At 38.1% G+C, this 17,184-nt stretch overlaps 1 protein-coding gene and 1 long non-coding RNA gene across 2 annotated transcripts; both read left to right on the top strand.

Moving 5' to 3' along the window:
- Positions 1–4,194: 4,194 nt before the first annotated feature.
- On the top strand, positions 4,195–5,997 carry LOC134755028 (TAR DNA-binding protein 43-like). Its single transcript, XM_063691507.1, has one exon. The coding sequence runs from the start codon at positions 4,317–4,319 to the stop codon at positions 5,658–5,660; it is 1,344 nt and encodes a 447-aa protein (XP_063547577.1). The 5' UTR covers positions 4,195–4,316; the 3' UTR covers positions 5,661–5,997.
- A 1,451-nt stretch (positions 5,998–7,448) lies between these two features.
- On the top strand, positions 7,449–7,970 carry LOC134754035 (uncharacterized). The gene is made up of 2 exons (XR_010128864.1): positions 7,449–7,606; positions 7,873–7,970. It is a non-coding gene; the product is annotated as an uncharacterized LOC134754035 (long non-coding RNA).
- The last annotated feature ends 9,214 nt before the right edge of the window (positions 7,971–17,184 follow it).

The following is a 17,184-nucleotide window of genomic DNA, read 5'->3' on the forward strand; positions in this document are numbered from 1 at the left end:
TTGTAGTACTAACACTCTATGGATGCATTTGTCCGAAATAAAGAATTTTATTATTATTATTATTATTATTATTATATCGATAAATTATGCATAAGTTTATGTGCCGTGTAAAAGAATAATCACGAAATTGGCAAATTGATAATAGTCTGGCTAATGAAAGTTGAACCTGAAAAAACGTGGCAATTTCAAGAAATCTGTAGCAGGCGGCTCGTTGAAATGAAATGAAATGCGTGGAATACAAGGATTGCATAACTTTTATACTTTTTATAATTTTCATATTCTAAAAATCATTAAAAAGTATAAAAATTATGCAATCCTTGGAATCAAAGAGCCGCCTGATATGAGGATTAATGCATGTACCTAATATAGCTTTTATCTCATTTGCAGTCTACCACTCAAAACCGTCTAACTATACCTCTCGTTTTTTTATCATTAGAAAGAAGGCGAGCGATCTTAACGTGTCGTTTTATCGAAAAACACTTTGAAAATAAGTCACAACAAATATAATATACGATCATTTACATACTTTTGCTTTCATAAGTAAAATATTGCTATATTTATAAAAAAACTTGTCAATAAAAAGACACGTGGAAATGGTTTAGCGTTTTTTCTAATGCTAAAAGACTAAGTATAGTTTCTAGTCATGTACAGTCAGCTGCAGAGAAAAGTCACCCCCCCCTGCATACAAAGTTCTGTAAATTAGTATGGACGTGGGGTACCTTTTCTCTGCAGCTGACTGTACCAAATAGGATATGAAAAAAAAACGTTCATGTAATATTTTTTTTTAAATTTAATAATAGGGAATATTACGCGAAACTCGGCGTAGGTGGCGCCACTATCACAATCTGAGGGTCTATCGCGAAACAAGAAAATCGAACTTTCGTTATCTAACATCTCTGTCACTCTTGCGTATTCGAGCGATAAAGAGGCAGCTAGATAACGAAATTTCGGATTCGAGTTTTCCGGTAGGTCCCCTGAAAACTTGTCAAAAACCTGTTAAAGGTACAGTATGAATAAGTTACGATACGGTGCACTAAAAAAGCTAGTGCTGCACTCTGGTGGCAGAACATTGCAGTAATATCCCCTATTCCTCGTCCTTTGGAAATCTGAAATAAAAAGTTCAGTTTTGTGACCAACAATATTAATAAAAGGAACATTCATCAATGATCATTAATGTCTTTTTTATTAGGGTTCCGTACCCAAAGGGTAAAGACGGGACCCTATTACTAATACTTCGCTGTCCGTCTGTCTGTCACCAGGCTGTATCTCATGAAACGTGATAGCTAGACAGTTGAAATTTTCACAGATGATGTATTTCTGTTGCCGCTATAACAACAAATACTAAAAAGTACGGTCCCCTTGGTGCGCGCGTCCGACGCGCACTTGACCGGTTTTTAGTATTAAACTATAGTCTGGCAAACACAATCTGTCAGTAAGTAAGAACAAAGAAAACTATAGGTACAGTCGAAGGCAAAAATATCGATCCAGACAAATGGCTTAAAAATATGTGAACACGATTTTATTGTCTGAGCGTACACATATTTTTGAGACTTTGGGAATGTATATATATTTATGCCCTTGACTGTACTCATCAATTAAAATGAGACAGTCCTGGGCCAAACTATAAGAAAGCTGTAAATGTCGATAGGTTATTGATCTGAGGTCGATACATCACTATGCCAAAAATATAACCTTTCATACTTAGCAGAAAAGTTCGAAAATTTATGCAAAAATCTATATAGACTTGAATGCAAGTAATAATTACATAAACAATATGTCGATTTCTATGTTTATGGTCAGGTCCTATAAATTAATTTCTTCAAAATTGAACAAAACTCACCGATTAAAGGTTATCGGTTCGTGCGTATTTTCTTTTCTTCCTGTATGCGATTTCCAGCCCTCGATCACACAAGACATTATCACAAAGGGAACTTCAAACCATTACAAATAAGAACTCAACACGTTTTCCAACAATCTTTCAGGAATAGCAAGAATATAATTAAAATAAACCAAGATGACCGCTGAAACATCCCGAAATATTTCAACTAAAATAATACGACTATGTCAAGTTGTTACAGTTGACACCTACCTGTGAAATAACGAACTTATATTTTATTTGGCTGGATTATATTATAGAACCACATAGGACCATTTGACATTTCCCTCAGTTCATCTTATGACAATACTGAAAAAAACGAAAGAACTTGCGGATTGTTGTCTTACTCACTCATAGACAAAAAGTAATAACGTGTTGTGAATACGATATCTTTTACCAAGCTTTTATTTTTGCCCGGCTTCTTTGCTTTAGTCATTATTCTGAGAACATGGATTGGTCATGAGGGGTGGGGCGAAATGACCGAACGGGATAGTCTTATGTATCTTTCAGTAATAGTGACAGAGAGCAATATATTACTTTTTGTCTTTGTCATAGTTTCACTTTTCCACCGCTACCACAACCGAAATTGTGGCAAAGAAGTACGTGACATGTCATGCTTGTTCGTTGCTTGTTTAATTATTGTTGTTTTCTATGAAATTGTGCTTTCTCTTATAAAACATAGTGATGGTTAGCGTTTTGAATTGATAAAATAATGGTGAATTGTTCTGTAATCGGCTGTAATAGCCGCTCTGAGCAAAAATATGAGAACATAACCTTTCACACGTAAGTACGGTATTTTACACCTTCCTCTTAACGCAATATGTGAGAATAACATCATAAAATTACGTTACACTCAAAGCAATGTAGAATCAAACGATTTCAATAAAAATATCACAATTATTTACGCAAATTAACATAACATTATTTGTAAAATTATCCGCCCAAATTACGTAGGTTGTTTGTGGTAATATGTCAGCTACTCAGACGAGTCTGAGGTCAGCCGTTTTTAATATTCTTCTTAATTTAGCTGCATAACAATCATGTTAGGGATACCAGATGAAAATATCATAATTTTATGGGTAATTTTGACCTCGAAGTTTTTTCGTATTACTAATTCCAAAAAATAAAATAAACAAATGTTGTGAAGATTAAATGTGGTGTACATTAAATTGATGTGAATAATGTGATTGTGATTTCATAAAATTAAAACTGATAATACATTTTATTTTAGGTTTTATTTACTAAACATGTTTAGTTTTGTACCACCTGCGCGAATTATAGGAGGTATTTCATTGTTCATATGCCTAAAAAGAACGGCCCATTGACATTTTATTCAACAATTTTAATACCGACAAACTTTGCCTCCAGGGTAATCGCCCCAACGTGATATCAAATATTGGGGTAATATTTACCAATATGGTATCCCCACGTTTATGACGTCATCTATGTCTATCCCTTACGGGCGCACGCGGTAGGCCGCATCTATGTAATGCTAGGTCTATGTATACCATCCATAACTCTTTGATAGAGAGAGATAGTCTTATTGCGATTCCTATAAGAGGAAAGAGAAAATCGTGCCATTCTTTGTCCTTATCACCGACCGGGTGGCATCATAGGTAGGAGGCGATGGCGAAATACCGAAATTTATAAGTGTGAAAGAGAAATAATACTATGCTGCCAAAATTATATTTGAATATTCTTTCTCTTACCCCCGGTCGCTCGGTGGCGTGTCTATAACTACTTGTATATACTATGGCTATGACCCCAGGTAGCATTTATATGTCATTGTGACGTCCGTTACGTCATTATGACGTATAAATGACGTCATTATGACGTCACTTTGCTACTAGGGACGCCAGTACTCGCTATTCCTGTGTGGAGCGAGCGTCGCAGATCTGCGAAATCGACTCCACACTCGCGTTCGCGGCTTCGCGCCGTGATTTGCGAATGAGTGTGGAGGGCCCTTTAGATATAATATTCCTAAGGCCTCATTGGCACTGGCGCTTTTTCAACGCGCATTGAAAAAGCGCTTTAATCCGTCCGCACCAAGTCCGCACGCTAATTTCGATTTAACGACCAACACTTAAAATCGATAATCCAACAACGCTTGATAAAAAGAGCCATCGCCATTGTGTGAATAAATAACACATGTATCCATTTGTGGCTTTTTAACGCGCGTTGAAAAAGCGCTCGTGCCAATGGGGCCTAAACGTAGTGGTTATATCAAGGTTATATTCTCTTTGGTAGTAGTTTGGTATACTGGATGATATACGGGCGACTGGCAACCTCAATCCAACGAGAAAAAAAAAAGCCTGGCGAGGCGAGACGTCGGCCCGTCGGCCATTACATTACATTAATATAAAATCGATTACATTGAAAGCCGTAAATATACTCTAATATTGAAGAAAATAAGTATATACAGTTATATTCAGATTTAAAAATGAACTCGAAAAGTAGAACTAACTATAATGAGGACCTCTTTGAATACATTAGAGTCAGTGAAGACGAAGATGACGCTAATGCTGTAGAAATTCCTTGCGAACTTGATGGCGCCTTACTTCTGTCAACGCTAGTAGCGCAGTTTCCTGGAGCATGCGGCTTGAAGTACCGTCATCCTGAAAGTAAATCTGTTCGTGGAATTCGTTTGAGTGATGGCAAGCTTCACCCTCCAAATGATGCCGGCTGGGGTAAGCATCTTTATATTTGCGTTTTCCCTAAAGAAAACAAACGTAAGATGGAAGATGTTTCTCCAGAGAACTCTGCTGCGAAAACAAAACGTCTTGAGAAAAAACTTACCTGTTCTGATCTAATTTGTCTTGGATTACCATGGAAATCAACAGAAGAGTCCATAAGGCAATACTTTGAACAATTTGGTGAAGTGGTTATGGTTCAGCTTAAGAGGGATAAAAATGGTACCTTTAAGGGATTTGGCTTCATTCGCTTTGCAACATATGTATCTCAAATGAGAGCTTTGGCTCAAAGGCACAACATAGAAGGGCGTTGGGTAGACGTGCGAATCCCTAACTCCAAAGAAGGAGTGGTTCCTCAAATGCCATGTAAAGTATTTGTTGGAAGATGTACTGAGGATATGACCGCTGATGATCTTCGAGATTACTTTTCCAAATTTGGAGAGGTAACAGATGTCTTTGTTCCAAGACCATTCCGAGCATTTGGATTTGTCACATTCTTGGACCCAGAGGTAGCTCAAAGCCTATGTGGTGAAGACCATGTTATTAAAGGAGCCTCAGTGTCTGTTTCCAGTGCTGCACCAAAGATTAAAGCCAAATCTAACCAAAATTGGAAGGATGATGGTTATGGACCTAATAACTGGGATGGAAACAGATCAGGCCCTTCCGGGGGATCCAATAATTCTGGTGGAAGTAGTAACATAGACTCACTAAATATGCAAAACTTGGGCATCAATCCAAATGGAGGCCCACCTGCCAACTTCAATTTACCTATAAGTCTTGTAGCAGCTGCATTAAATCAAGCAGGATGGGGAGGATTTCTCGGAGGACCTGGTAATGGGGGCCCTAATTGGCAAGGGGGTTCATCTCAAAGCAATTCAGGGAAAAATTGGAATAGCAATCAAAATTGGGGTCAGAGTGGTCCTCCCCCATCATGGAACCAAGGAGGTGGCAACCAAGGTTGGAATGCCAATAAGAGTGGCTGGAGCCAAGGAAACTGGTCTAATGGGCAAGGTGGCTGGGGAGGGAATGGCAACAACGGGTCAGGCCCTCCTGCGTCAAGCAGTGCATGGAACAACAACAAGCCCCAGACATGAGGTGAGCAAGTACTGCCTGCACCTGCAGTGGTACATGTTGGCGCATATATGTTTATATGGTCATCACTAGGTTAAGATCAGAGTGTTATTTAATGAATTACTATTCCAAATTCAAACTGAAACAAAGTGTACAATTACTTAACTTTTAAATTCAATTCATTCTATTCAAATAATTTTTCATAAAATTTTACATTTTAAAGTGATTTAATAACACATGAAAAAGCATACCTCATGTACTGATTGTATTTTAATTATGTAAGCTGATAAAAGCAGTGTGTTATTTTGTGATGTGGAGTGCTGAGGGTATTCTATTAATAAATAAGTATGTATTCTGCGATGGATGTTTTTATTTTGAAAAGAGGGAGTGATTTTCTTATGTTGGGTAATATTTTGAAATGTTGGACGTATGATAGTCAATATGGAATATGATACTGGGAATGTTTTATCCTTGGGAATTGAATACGTAGGAATGAATGTTTCACTTCTGACTGGAAGGTTCCTTATATTTTTTAATGAAGAGCAGGATGCCATGGGCATGGTGTGTGTGACAAGTGGCTGTGCTTCAGCCGCAGGAGTGAAGTCTGAGCCAGATACAACAAGCTGGGATATGGTGAGTGGGTTACAGTATGTTCAGTGAGGGTCAGTGGAGATATATGGATGATTACCATTTGTTGGTATGTCTATTGAGACCTCTGTAGCATTAAGCATTTTATGAATTGGTAGCAATATTGTTCATGTGGATATAGCTCACCAAACGAAAACCAAAAAATGCCAATCGGGGGAAATAATTCGTGTATAAGCATATTTTGGCATACTTGTAGGGAATGGTGCATTAAACAACATACTAAAAGTACCAGAGGGTGGGGGTGAAGCTAACGGGTAGGGGGGGGGGGGGGGTTTAAATGTTCCTTTTTATCATTTTTCAATAATAACTTAAACGGTGGCCCGTAGCAAAAAATTGTCTGTTACGTAAATAATTTGTATAAAATTTCCTACAAAATAGACATACAGGTTGTCCCAAAAATATCACGTCAAACTGGCACTGGAGGTAGGACACCCTAGTAGTAGAATTTTTATGAAAAAACAGCCCACATACCTCTTGAATGATAACTCTCAAATTAACTTTGACGGCTTTCCAATTGACTACTGGCACCGTCACTCAACATCACACCATCAATAAAAACCTAAATCGGTTATAATAATTCGAAAACCGTGCCACTTTTACTCAGGTCATGTTAAGCTGGTTTGGATGATCCTTTTAGGGTGTCCTACCTCCAGTGTCAGTTTGTCGTGCTATTTTTGAGACATCCTGTATATGTATTTTGTAGGAAATTTTATACAGATAATTACGTATAAGACTATTTTTTGCTATAAGCTACCGTTTACGTGTTATTTACGAAAAACTATAAAAAGGGACCTTTAAACCCCCCTGCCCCCCGTTAGCTTCACCCCCAACCTCTGGTACTTTTAGTATGTTGTTTAAAACACCATTGATTTTTAAAAAGCAGAAACGTCTGCGGAACGATGCTATTAAGCTTAAAGTGGAAAAATTACTGCCTTGGGTGAGACTTGAACTCACGGCCTCTGGATAGATACTCCAGTAATTTTCATACTACAGATCCAGTAATTTTGCAGTAATTTTTCCACTTTTAAATTTATTCTAAGCTTAACACACCATTCCCTACAACTATGCCAAAATACGCTTATATGTGAATTATTTCCCCCATTTTTTCTTCGTTTGGTGGCCTATTATATTATGGAATAAATATGTACCCACTGTGAATATTCAAATTACTATGTATTATATAATAATTAGTAAATTTTCAATTAAAACTTATAAGTTCTGTTATATTACTTTCAGATATAACATTTGAAATCTGGGATTCAAATAGTGATGCCTGAAGAAACTCTGCAGCAGCTCTTTACATTCTTGGAAAAGATGGGAGGTAAAATAGTAATACATATTTACTTACAATTAGTATGTGTACCTTACAATCCTAATACATATTTACTTACAATTAGTATGTGCACCTTACAATCCTAATACATATTTACTTACAATTAGTATGTGTACCTTACAATCCTAATACATATTTACTTACAATTAGTATGTGCACCTTACAATCCTAATACATATTTACTTACAACTAGTATGTGCACCTTACAATCTTATTGGCTCCTGCATTAATACAAGTAATATTATTTTCCACAGCCATAAGGAGGGAGGTATTAAGGACAAATTGATAGCTGAAAGAAGTACCTTATTAATGTTATTTATTATTAAATTGAATAAAGTTTCCTATGGTTGATGACTTGATGAGAATACTTTGTTCTCATTTTTTTATTATTAAATGATTACTTTACAACTATTTACCTTAGGGGTACACGTTTAGGGGGGTGGGGGGGTCAAGAAAATGTGACATGTTGTGACAAGGGGGAGGGGGAGTCACAAACTTTGTGACGTCACTTTAACTTATTTCAATTATTTTATTCGCTGTACAGTTAAATAACAAGTTTTTTGAACGATAATCGGTTTTATTCGTTTTATTTTCTTCCCTAATCAGTTTTGGGTTATAAAATTACTAATATTTCTTTGGTCAAAAATATTTTGATAAAATATTAATAATACTTAATTTGATTTGCCGATTTCGGTGAAAAAATGTGACGTCACACCAGGGGGGAGGGGTTTTCCAAATGTGACCAAGTGTGACAAGGAGGGGGGAGGGGTCAAAAAACCTAGAAATTCGTGTGACGTAATTAATGGATGAACCCTTAGGAGCAAGACCATTATCATATGACAAAAAAAAACTGCAACATGAAAGGAAACGAAATACGCAATATTATCAAATTCTTTAACCATCACAAATTAAAAGTGTTCCGGTCATTTGGGAGGCGTGTGCGGAGCTGAAGCCAACACGTAGGGTCCCTTTTGACACTAATGGAATGAAATATAAGGGGTACAGCGAGCGGATTCTTCCTTTTCCCGTGTCATGACTATTGAAAGTTGATGGAATCTAAAATGTACTAGGCTATTAGGTGAAAGCGAAGAACTAAATACTGGGTTAAGAGGCCGTAGTCGATTTTGGAGCAAAAATGTAAAATTGATAGATTTAGTCGTTGAAATTATACACGTTTTGTTACGTAATATCTAAAAAACAAGTATTGATTTCTATTAGCACGTCTTCTCATCTTGCCTTTTAATAATGAGGTCGCAAGCGTGCGTCACCGGTAATGCATGAAGAGAAGGGGCAGTTTTTAAACATTGATCAAGAAAACATGGTGGTAAATTATACAAATTGATGTATAAGAATAGTTTCAGCAAATGTTGTAGATTGTTTAAGTATCAAAATTACGTTGAAATTAAGTCGATTTTCAGAGAAATTGTCACTTGTTTTGAAGTAATTTCTGGAGAAAATTGATTTCATCTAACTTTCATTTACACTACTTCAAAGTCATAATAATAAAAATGTAGTCTGATAAACGTCAAGTACAGGATATGTGTAATACAAAATTACCATGTTTAGCAGTCCAAACTTTACGAAATTTACAAATAAGAGCGACAAAATCAGTGCTTTACGCGCGTTTACCTAAACGTCCATCAGAAAAGCAAACATTACTAATTTAGTGAGTCTGTTTTCAAAAAAATAATCTGATAACAGGTAAGATAAGAAGACGTGCTAATAGAAACCAGTACTTGTTATTTCAATTAGGTAACAAAAGGTGTAAAATTTCACGGACTAAATCTATCAATTTTACATTTTTGCGACTAAAATCGACACCGGCCTCTTATGGGATATAAATAATATTTTAATTTATTTTTATATCCTATATTAAATAAATAACACCGGACACCTGCCTATTAAAATGGAATCTAATTTTATTTCCGGCACCCGGTGACTCGTCTTACAAAATGGGCCCGTACAAAAAGCGACATATAAGATGGTTTAAGGGCAACACTGGTGTGAAGGCTGTGGGTATTAGAGAGGTGTCACTGGACTTTAAACACTTACTGGTTTATTGTAAAACTCGCCACTTATACATTCAAATTTATTGGACCTTCTGGCAAAGTTGCAAGATTGCACTGGACACACTTTTGTTAAGTATAGTTTTCATAAATTGACCCCGTGTTTACGTCTTCTGGCAATCTGGAGCTTTCGCTTTCCAAAGATTCCCAAAAATTCTCCATCTGAATTATATATTTTTATATCATGTTTTGATCATTACAACATAAGCTATCAAACTGTGCCTAAACTTTTTTATTTTTAATAACTTTTAGTTTAGGTATTTATGCTATTAATTAGTGTTCTAAGCTAATGCCCCAGTCATTTTAAGCCTAAAAAGGGGGTCAACCTCGGAATGAGAGATAATAAGCTGGAAACTCGTATACACCTTCGTTATGACGTATTAAAGGTTCTATTAAAAATCGACGCATAGATCGTGTGCGCGTCAGAAGTTATTCAAGGACAAATCGGTTTTTCGCGGATATCAAAATTTCTATAGCTCCGATATTATTTACATGTAGGAAAGAGTTGTAGAGCATACAATTTATGACAAGTTAGGTACCTAATATTTTTTCATGAGATGAGACGTTTTCAAGATATTAGTCATACATGTTATGGCCATTTTTTACCAGGATGCTGCACTTCATGATAAAAGCAAGCCGCTTTGCACAGTGATAGAAGGGACCAAACTGAGTGATTTTACCCGCAGCAGCGCAAGTTTCACCCCTTAGGAACAGAGATGGCGCCACTTCTTTAAAAAATATTTCAAAAAATTCTACAAGCTAAACCAATGAACCGATTTAAATGTTTAATATCTCAAATGAAAGCTCATTATATACATTACTTTAAAAAAAAATCTCAAAAAATATATACTGAATAATTTTGACAAAAAACGGCATCTTAATTTTTTTTTTCTTACTCGATTGATAGTTTTTACTTGATATCTCAAAAAAAATGTATGGAACATGAATATTTTATTGCGTGTATATATTACTGAATAAATAACAAGTATTATACAAAAAACCCGACACCGATACATCTCATACTTCACGAAATATGAAAGTTTGAATGTGAGTGTAAATTTCTTCAAAATATATTTCAAAGAATTCTACAAGCTAAACTATTTGACCGATTTCAATGTTTAATATCCCAAATAAAAGCTCATTATATACATTACTTATAAAAAAAATCTCAAAAAACATATACTGAATACTTTTGGCAAAAAACGGCATCTTAAGTTTTTTTTTCTTACTCGATTGATAGTTTTTACTTGATTTCTTAAAAAAAATTTATGGAACATGAATAGTTTAATAAATGTATATATATATATATATATATATATATATATATATATATATATTACTGAGTATATAAAAAGTATTACAAGAAAACCCGACACCGACACCTTTCATTCTTTACCTTCATTCATTCGGTTTTGATGAAAATGTGGCCCAGGCACGCCCTACCCCTGGTGGGGGCCGTGATCGCTGGTATCAGCCCATGGGAAGCCATCAGGGCAAGGTAGTCACCTGTTATAGTGCTCCGAGCCTCAGAGAGCAAATCAATGTTTAAGTCTCCTGCAACAATTATGGAGGAGCTGTTACTTACGCTCCTTAACGCAAAGTCGAGGGAACGGTTAAATGCCTCAAAATCAGATAGAGACGGCGAGCGATATATTCCTAAAACAGAGACGTTCTGGACTCGGACAAGCAAAAAGTCAGCCCCCAACGCAGGCGGTTCGTGAACAGCGGCGCACAGCGAGCTACGTACGTAAATGGCAACACCACAGCCAATGGTAATCAGCTAGGCACAAAAATAATTCAACAGTAATCTACAGGCACAAAAATAATTCATCAGTAATCTACAGCAACCAGTTCATGTATGATCGGTGATTTTTTAGTATTGGAATGGTACGAGTACCTGAAAACGACTTTTATTTTTCAGTTCTACATCTATCGGTGAACCCGAAGAGGACATTTAAGTTTTTTGTTTACGAATGTAGTCACTTTAAATAAAAATAATTTCTTTTTTGTTATATTTTATTGTAATTCAGCACCTGGAAAAAACTTTATACAGGTTTTATTTATTTATTTTTTATTTATTAAAATAAATTGGCTGATTTCTTTTCATATAAAAATCAGTGCACTTACTGCGGTTGAAGATTTCTTTTAAATAAATTTGTAAGAGTGCATAATTCAACTTAAATATTTCGTGAAGAATGAAAGGTATCGGTGTCGGGTTTTTTTTGTAATACTTTTTATATACTCAGTAATATATATATATAACTATTCATGTTCCATTTTTTTTTTTAAGAAATCAGGTAAAAACTATCAATCGAGTAAGAAAAAAAAACTTAAGATGCCGTTTTTCGTCAAAAGTATTCAGTATATGTTTCTTGTGTATTCTTTTATAAGTCATGTATATAATGAGCTTTTATTTGAGATATTAAACATTGAAATCGGTAAAATAGTTTAGCTTGTAGAATTTTTAGAAATATATTTTGAAGAAATTTACACTCACATTCAAACTTTCATATTTCGTGAAGTATGAGAGGTATCAGTGTCGGGTTTTTTTTTATAATACTTGTTATTTATTCAGTAATATATACATGCATTAAACTATTCATGTTCCATACATTTTTTTTGAGAAATCAAGTAAAAACTATCAATCGAGTAAAAAATAAAAATTTAAGATGCCGTTTTTGTCGAAATTATTCAGTATATATTTTTTGAGTATTTTTTTAAAAGTAATGTATATAATGAGCTTTCATTTGAGATATTAAACATTTAAATCGGTTCATTGGTTTAGCTTGTAGAATTTTTTGAAATATTTTTTAAAGAAGTGGCGCCATCTGTTCCTAAGGGGTGAAACTGCCGCTGTTGCGGGTCAAATCGCTCAGTTTGGTCCCTACTATCACTGCAAAGCGGCTTGCTTTTATCATGAAGTGCTGCATATTGTTCATAACAAGTATGACTATATAGGGCACAGAAAGCGTAGTGATCAGGATCAGACATACGTACTATGAGGCAAGGTCAATCGTGACTATCGGCGAATAAAACCTTCTATAAAGTTATTTAATCATCCTTTATTGATCATATACAGCTTTTAAAAGTTGTCTGTCCTGTAGAAAATAAGTAACCGCTTGTGTCCAGGTAAGTATACGTACGGCGTACTTACAGGTATATAGGGCACAGAAAGCGTAGTGATCAGGATCAGACATACGTACTATGAGGCAAGGTCAATCGTGACTATCGGCGAATAAAACCTTCTATAAAGTTATTTAATCATCCTTTATTGATCATATACAGCTTTTAAAAGTTGTCTGTCCTGTAGAAAATAAGTAACCGCTTGTGTCCAGGTAAGTATACGTACGGCGTACTTACAGGTAATTATTGAAATCGATGTATGCCGAAGATATTGCGCTCTTAACTCAGAGTAAGGACTTTGAATCTGGAGGCAAAATTCTCACATCAGATCTCAAAGCTGTGGCCGCCTATTTCAGCGCGTGGAGACTTGTGCCAAGTACGAGCAAGACTGAGGTGTCTTGCTTTCATCTTAAGGCTGTTCCATCGGTTTGCCGCTGTCTTTGTCACATTTCGCAAGAAAGAACGGGAAAGAACATATGCGCCAAGTGTCAATTTTGATCGAATTTTGTCGGTTTTTATTTATTTTAAAAACGTTACCTTACAATATCGAAATTCTAAAGCTATGAAATTACTATTTATGTAAAGATTGTTTTTTTATTCTTTTTTTTGTTTATAGTATCACATAATAAATAACCGAGTAAAGTAGGATTAAAAGTCCAAGTTAGAGGTTACTTTGGGAATTAATTGTATCGAGCGAAGTGTCATAATTCGTGTATCGGAAGCTATGTTGTTAAACATAATATAGTCAAGAACTACATATATTTTTTCCTCGTCTACGAATATCAACGTCTCTTAGAAAAACATGATCATATAAGGAGATTTTTCGCCTTCTGGCTCAGGGAACCGCCTTAACAATCAGCTAGCCGACTACCAACCAGCAGTCTACATGAATGGTGAAGCTCTAAAGTACAATCCCTGCCGGAAATATCTGGGAGTCACTATTATTTATTATTATTATTTGTATCTCCTTCTGGATTTCACGGGCCTATAAATCCCGGTCTTTTGATAGGCTTGCGTGGGGATATAGATCCAACACGTAGAGGCCCCTTGGAGAGCTTTAATGTCATGTAGAATGCCTGCTGGAACCCGTTCACAGGTGCAACAATAGACACCCATGAACCGGTCGCAGCAGGCATTGGGAATATTGTAGAAAAAGTGAACAGTATACCGGTTTATGGATTGAGGTTTGGCTGGTCAAAAGATTGGGCTATTGCTGAGAGGTCCGGACACCTGCCATAACAATGTCTGTACACGTTATCGAGGCAGGCGGTGACTCGCCGCTGACTAGATGGGCCCCTGAAACTGCCGTCGTAAAGACGACCAGGAGCAACACCGGTGTGAGCGGCTCAGGGGTGTCGAGAGGTGTGCGCCGCTTTCTACCCAGTGGCTGTTACCAGCCACTGTGCCAACTCGCGTCCTATGCATCTTTCACTTCCACCCCTGGAGCATATAGCTCTTACGACTCCCCTCTGGACGGCCAATGAAGGCAAGCCAGAGCTGAGAATCCTGCGGGTCCCCTTGGGGTCCACTCCGACCGACGAAGACTCGCCGGAGACGGAGACCCTGACCGACTCTCTGGAGCACTCGGGTCCGTGGGGTCGTCACTCCCCAACAGCTCGCCACAAGCTGCCCTGCGGGCTTATTATTATTATTATTATTTGTATCTCCTTGGATATCACGGGCCTATAAATCCCGGTCTTTTGTTAGGCTTGCGTGGAGATATAGATTCAACACGTAGAGGCCCCTTGGAGAGCTTTAAGGTCATGTGGAACGCCTGCTGGAACCCGTTCACAGGCGCAACAATAGACACCCATGAACCGGTCGCAGCAGGCATTGGGACTATTGCAGAAAAAGTGAACAGTATACCGGTCTATGGATTGAAGTTTGGGTGGACGATGAGACTGGGCTATTGTAAAGAACTCCGGACACCTGCCATAACAATGTTAAAACACGTTATCGAGGCAGGTGGTGACTTGCCGCTGACTAGATGGGCCCCTGAAACTGCCGTCGTGAAGACGACCAGGAGCAACACCGGTGTGAGCGGCTCAGGGGTGTCGAGAGGTGTGTGCAACTCGCGTCTTATGCATCTGTCACTTCCACCCCTGGAGCATATAGCTCTAGCGACTCCTCTCTGGACGGCCAATGAAGGCAAGCCAGAGCTGAGAGTCCTGCGGGTCCCTTTAGGGTCCACTCCGACCGACGAAGACACGCCGGAGACGGAGACCCTGACCGACTCTCTGGAGCACTCGGGTCCGTGGGGTCGTCATTCCCCAACAGCTCGCCACAAGCTGCCCTGCGGGCCTATTATTATTATTATTTATTCATTACATTTCACAGCATAACAGTGATCCAAAGCACTGTGACACCAATAGACATTTCATACACATAGTACACAAATCAAAATTAACATATAACAGAAGAAGGCCGTTCATTCCTCGTCTCGCAGAACCTCAAGCATTCATAACACACGTCCAACCATCCACTCGCAAATACATCACAGTTTGGTGTTGATTCGAGGAGCGAGTTTAGCAGGTGCAAGGCTTGAACAAGCGGTGATTTACGGCGGGACACAGTTCGTACTGGTGGCAGTGGCAGCGCTAACAAATGGCGACAACGCGGTCGTAACAGAAATCTAGTCGGTGAGGGAACATATACCTATAGACGCAGCAACTGAGCTACTAGTTCGGGGCTGTCAGAATCCCCACGTAAAATTCTACTGGCTAAAGTACACAGTCTGTAATTTCGCCTCACCTCAGTGAGTTTAAACCTAATGTACCCTGCAAAAAATTTGTAGGGTATAAAAATGGGTAATATCCGTACATTTTTTTTGTAGAGGGAGCGTAGAAACGCCTTTTGCACTCGCTCTAGCAGCAGGATATAGGTTGTTTCATAGTGGTTCTTACAAGAGCGGTGTAAAGGAGTTTTATTGACCTGGCATCTATGAAATCCCTAGTCATCCGAGTAACGAACCCTAGTCTCTTGTAACAGGTACGAGCCAGCGTATACATATGCTCATGGAAGTTAAGGTTCGCATCCAGAATACCTCCTAAATCCCGAATAGTATTGACTCTAGCTATTGCTTCGGAATCTAGAATATATTTATTATATAGCGGATTGCGGGCCCTACTAAATGTCATAAGTGCACATTTTGCAGCATTAAATAGAAGTCCGTTATCGAAACTCCACTGATGTACTTGGTCAATGTCATCTTGCAGTGACACACAATCCGATATATCCTGTATGCCATAAATCAGTTTCAGATCATCGGCATAAAGTAAGCATCTGGCGTACTTAGGAACCGAAGCCAGGGCGTTCACCATAACTCCAAAGAGCAACGGGCCGAGAATCGAGCCCTGGCTGACTCCAGAGCGAGTATGGTAAGATTTCGAAACAAAGCATCCATGCTGCACATATTGCTGCCTGTCGCGTAGATAACTGGCAAAGAACTTGAGCAGTTTTGGCGAAAAACCTATGCTGCACAGCTTACTCGAAAGTACATCGTTATCTACGCGATCAAACGCTTTTTTGAAGTCGAAGTACAGCACGTCAACCTGTATACCGTTATCCAAATGATCAGAAGTAGAGTCAACCAGGGTTAAAAGGTTTGTCTCCACTGAACGACGGGACCTAAAGCCATGCTGCGCATCGCAAAGTAACGGCTTTGATTGTGGTGCTACCATTCTATCTACAATTTACTCAAATAAATTAGCTACCGAGGAAAGTATGGCTATCGGCCGATAATCTTCAACTTTACCCGTGCTAGTACATTTAGGAATAGATCTCACTCGGGTAACCTTCCATTGGTAAGGGTACACGCCAGTATCCAGGACTAGGTTGAATATATGAAGAAGGGGGGCCATGAGCCACTCTTTGCAACCTTTCAAAATGAATACCGGAATATTGTCAGGACCCGGGGAGCTACGAGGTTTTAGTCGGTCTATACCAGTTTTTATGTCGAGCGATGTTATATGACTGATATGAATATAGTTAGCATTACTACTGAGGTCTTCGGAAATGGTCTTTTTAACGTCTAGGAGAGGGTTATCTGGCAAAAATACTGAAGAAAAGAAATCTGCGAACGCCTGAGCTATCTCCCTACCCTCGTAGTCCTTCCCATCGTAGGTAACACGGGACTCGAACCCACCTTTAGATTTTAGGCAGTCCACGTATTGCCAGAAGGCACGAGGATGGATAGATCCCTAACATATAAGACTCACCTATCAAAAGTCTCACAGAAGATCGCGACCAGGAACAATTTCCCGGTCCCGCAAAGTTTGTGTAGGAACACAAACTTTGCGGGACCAGTTGGGGAGCTTCTGCTGATTGCTTACGCACCTCAGGCATCGCGCTTGTCTACTTAGCGGCTGAATACTGCGC

The sequence above is a fragment of the Cydia strobilella genome, chromosome Z (genome assembly GCF_947568885.1).
Source record: "Cydia strobilella chromosome Z, ilCydStro3.1, whole genome shotgun sequence".
Lineage (NCBI taxonomy): Eukaryota > Metazoa > Arthropoda > Insecta > Lepidoptera > Tortricidae > Cydia > Cydia strobilella.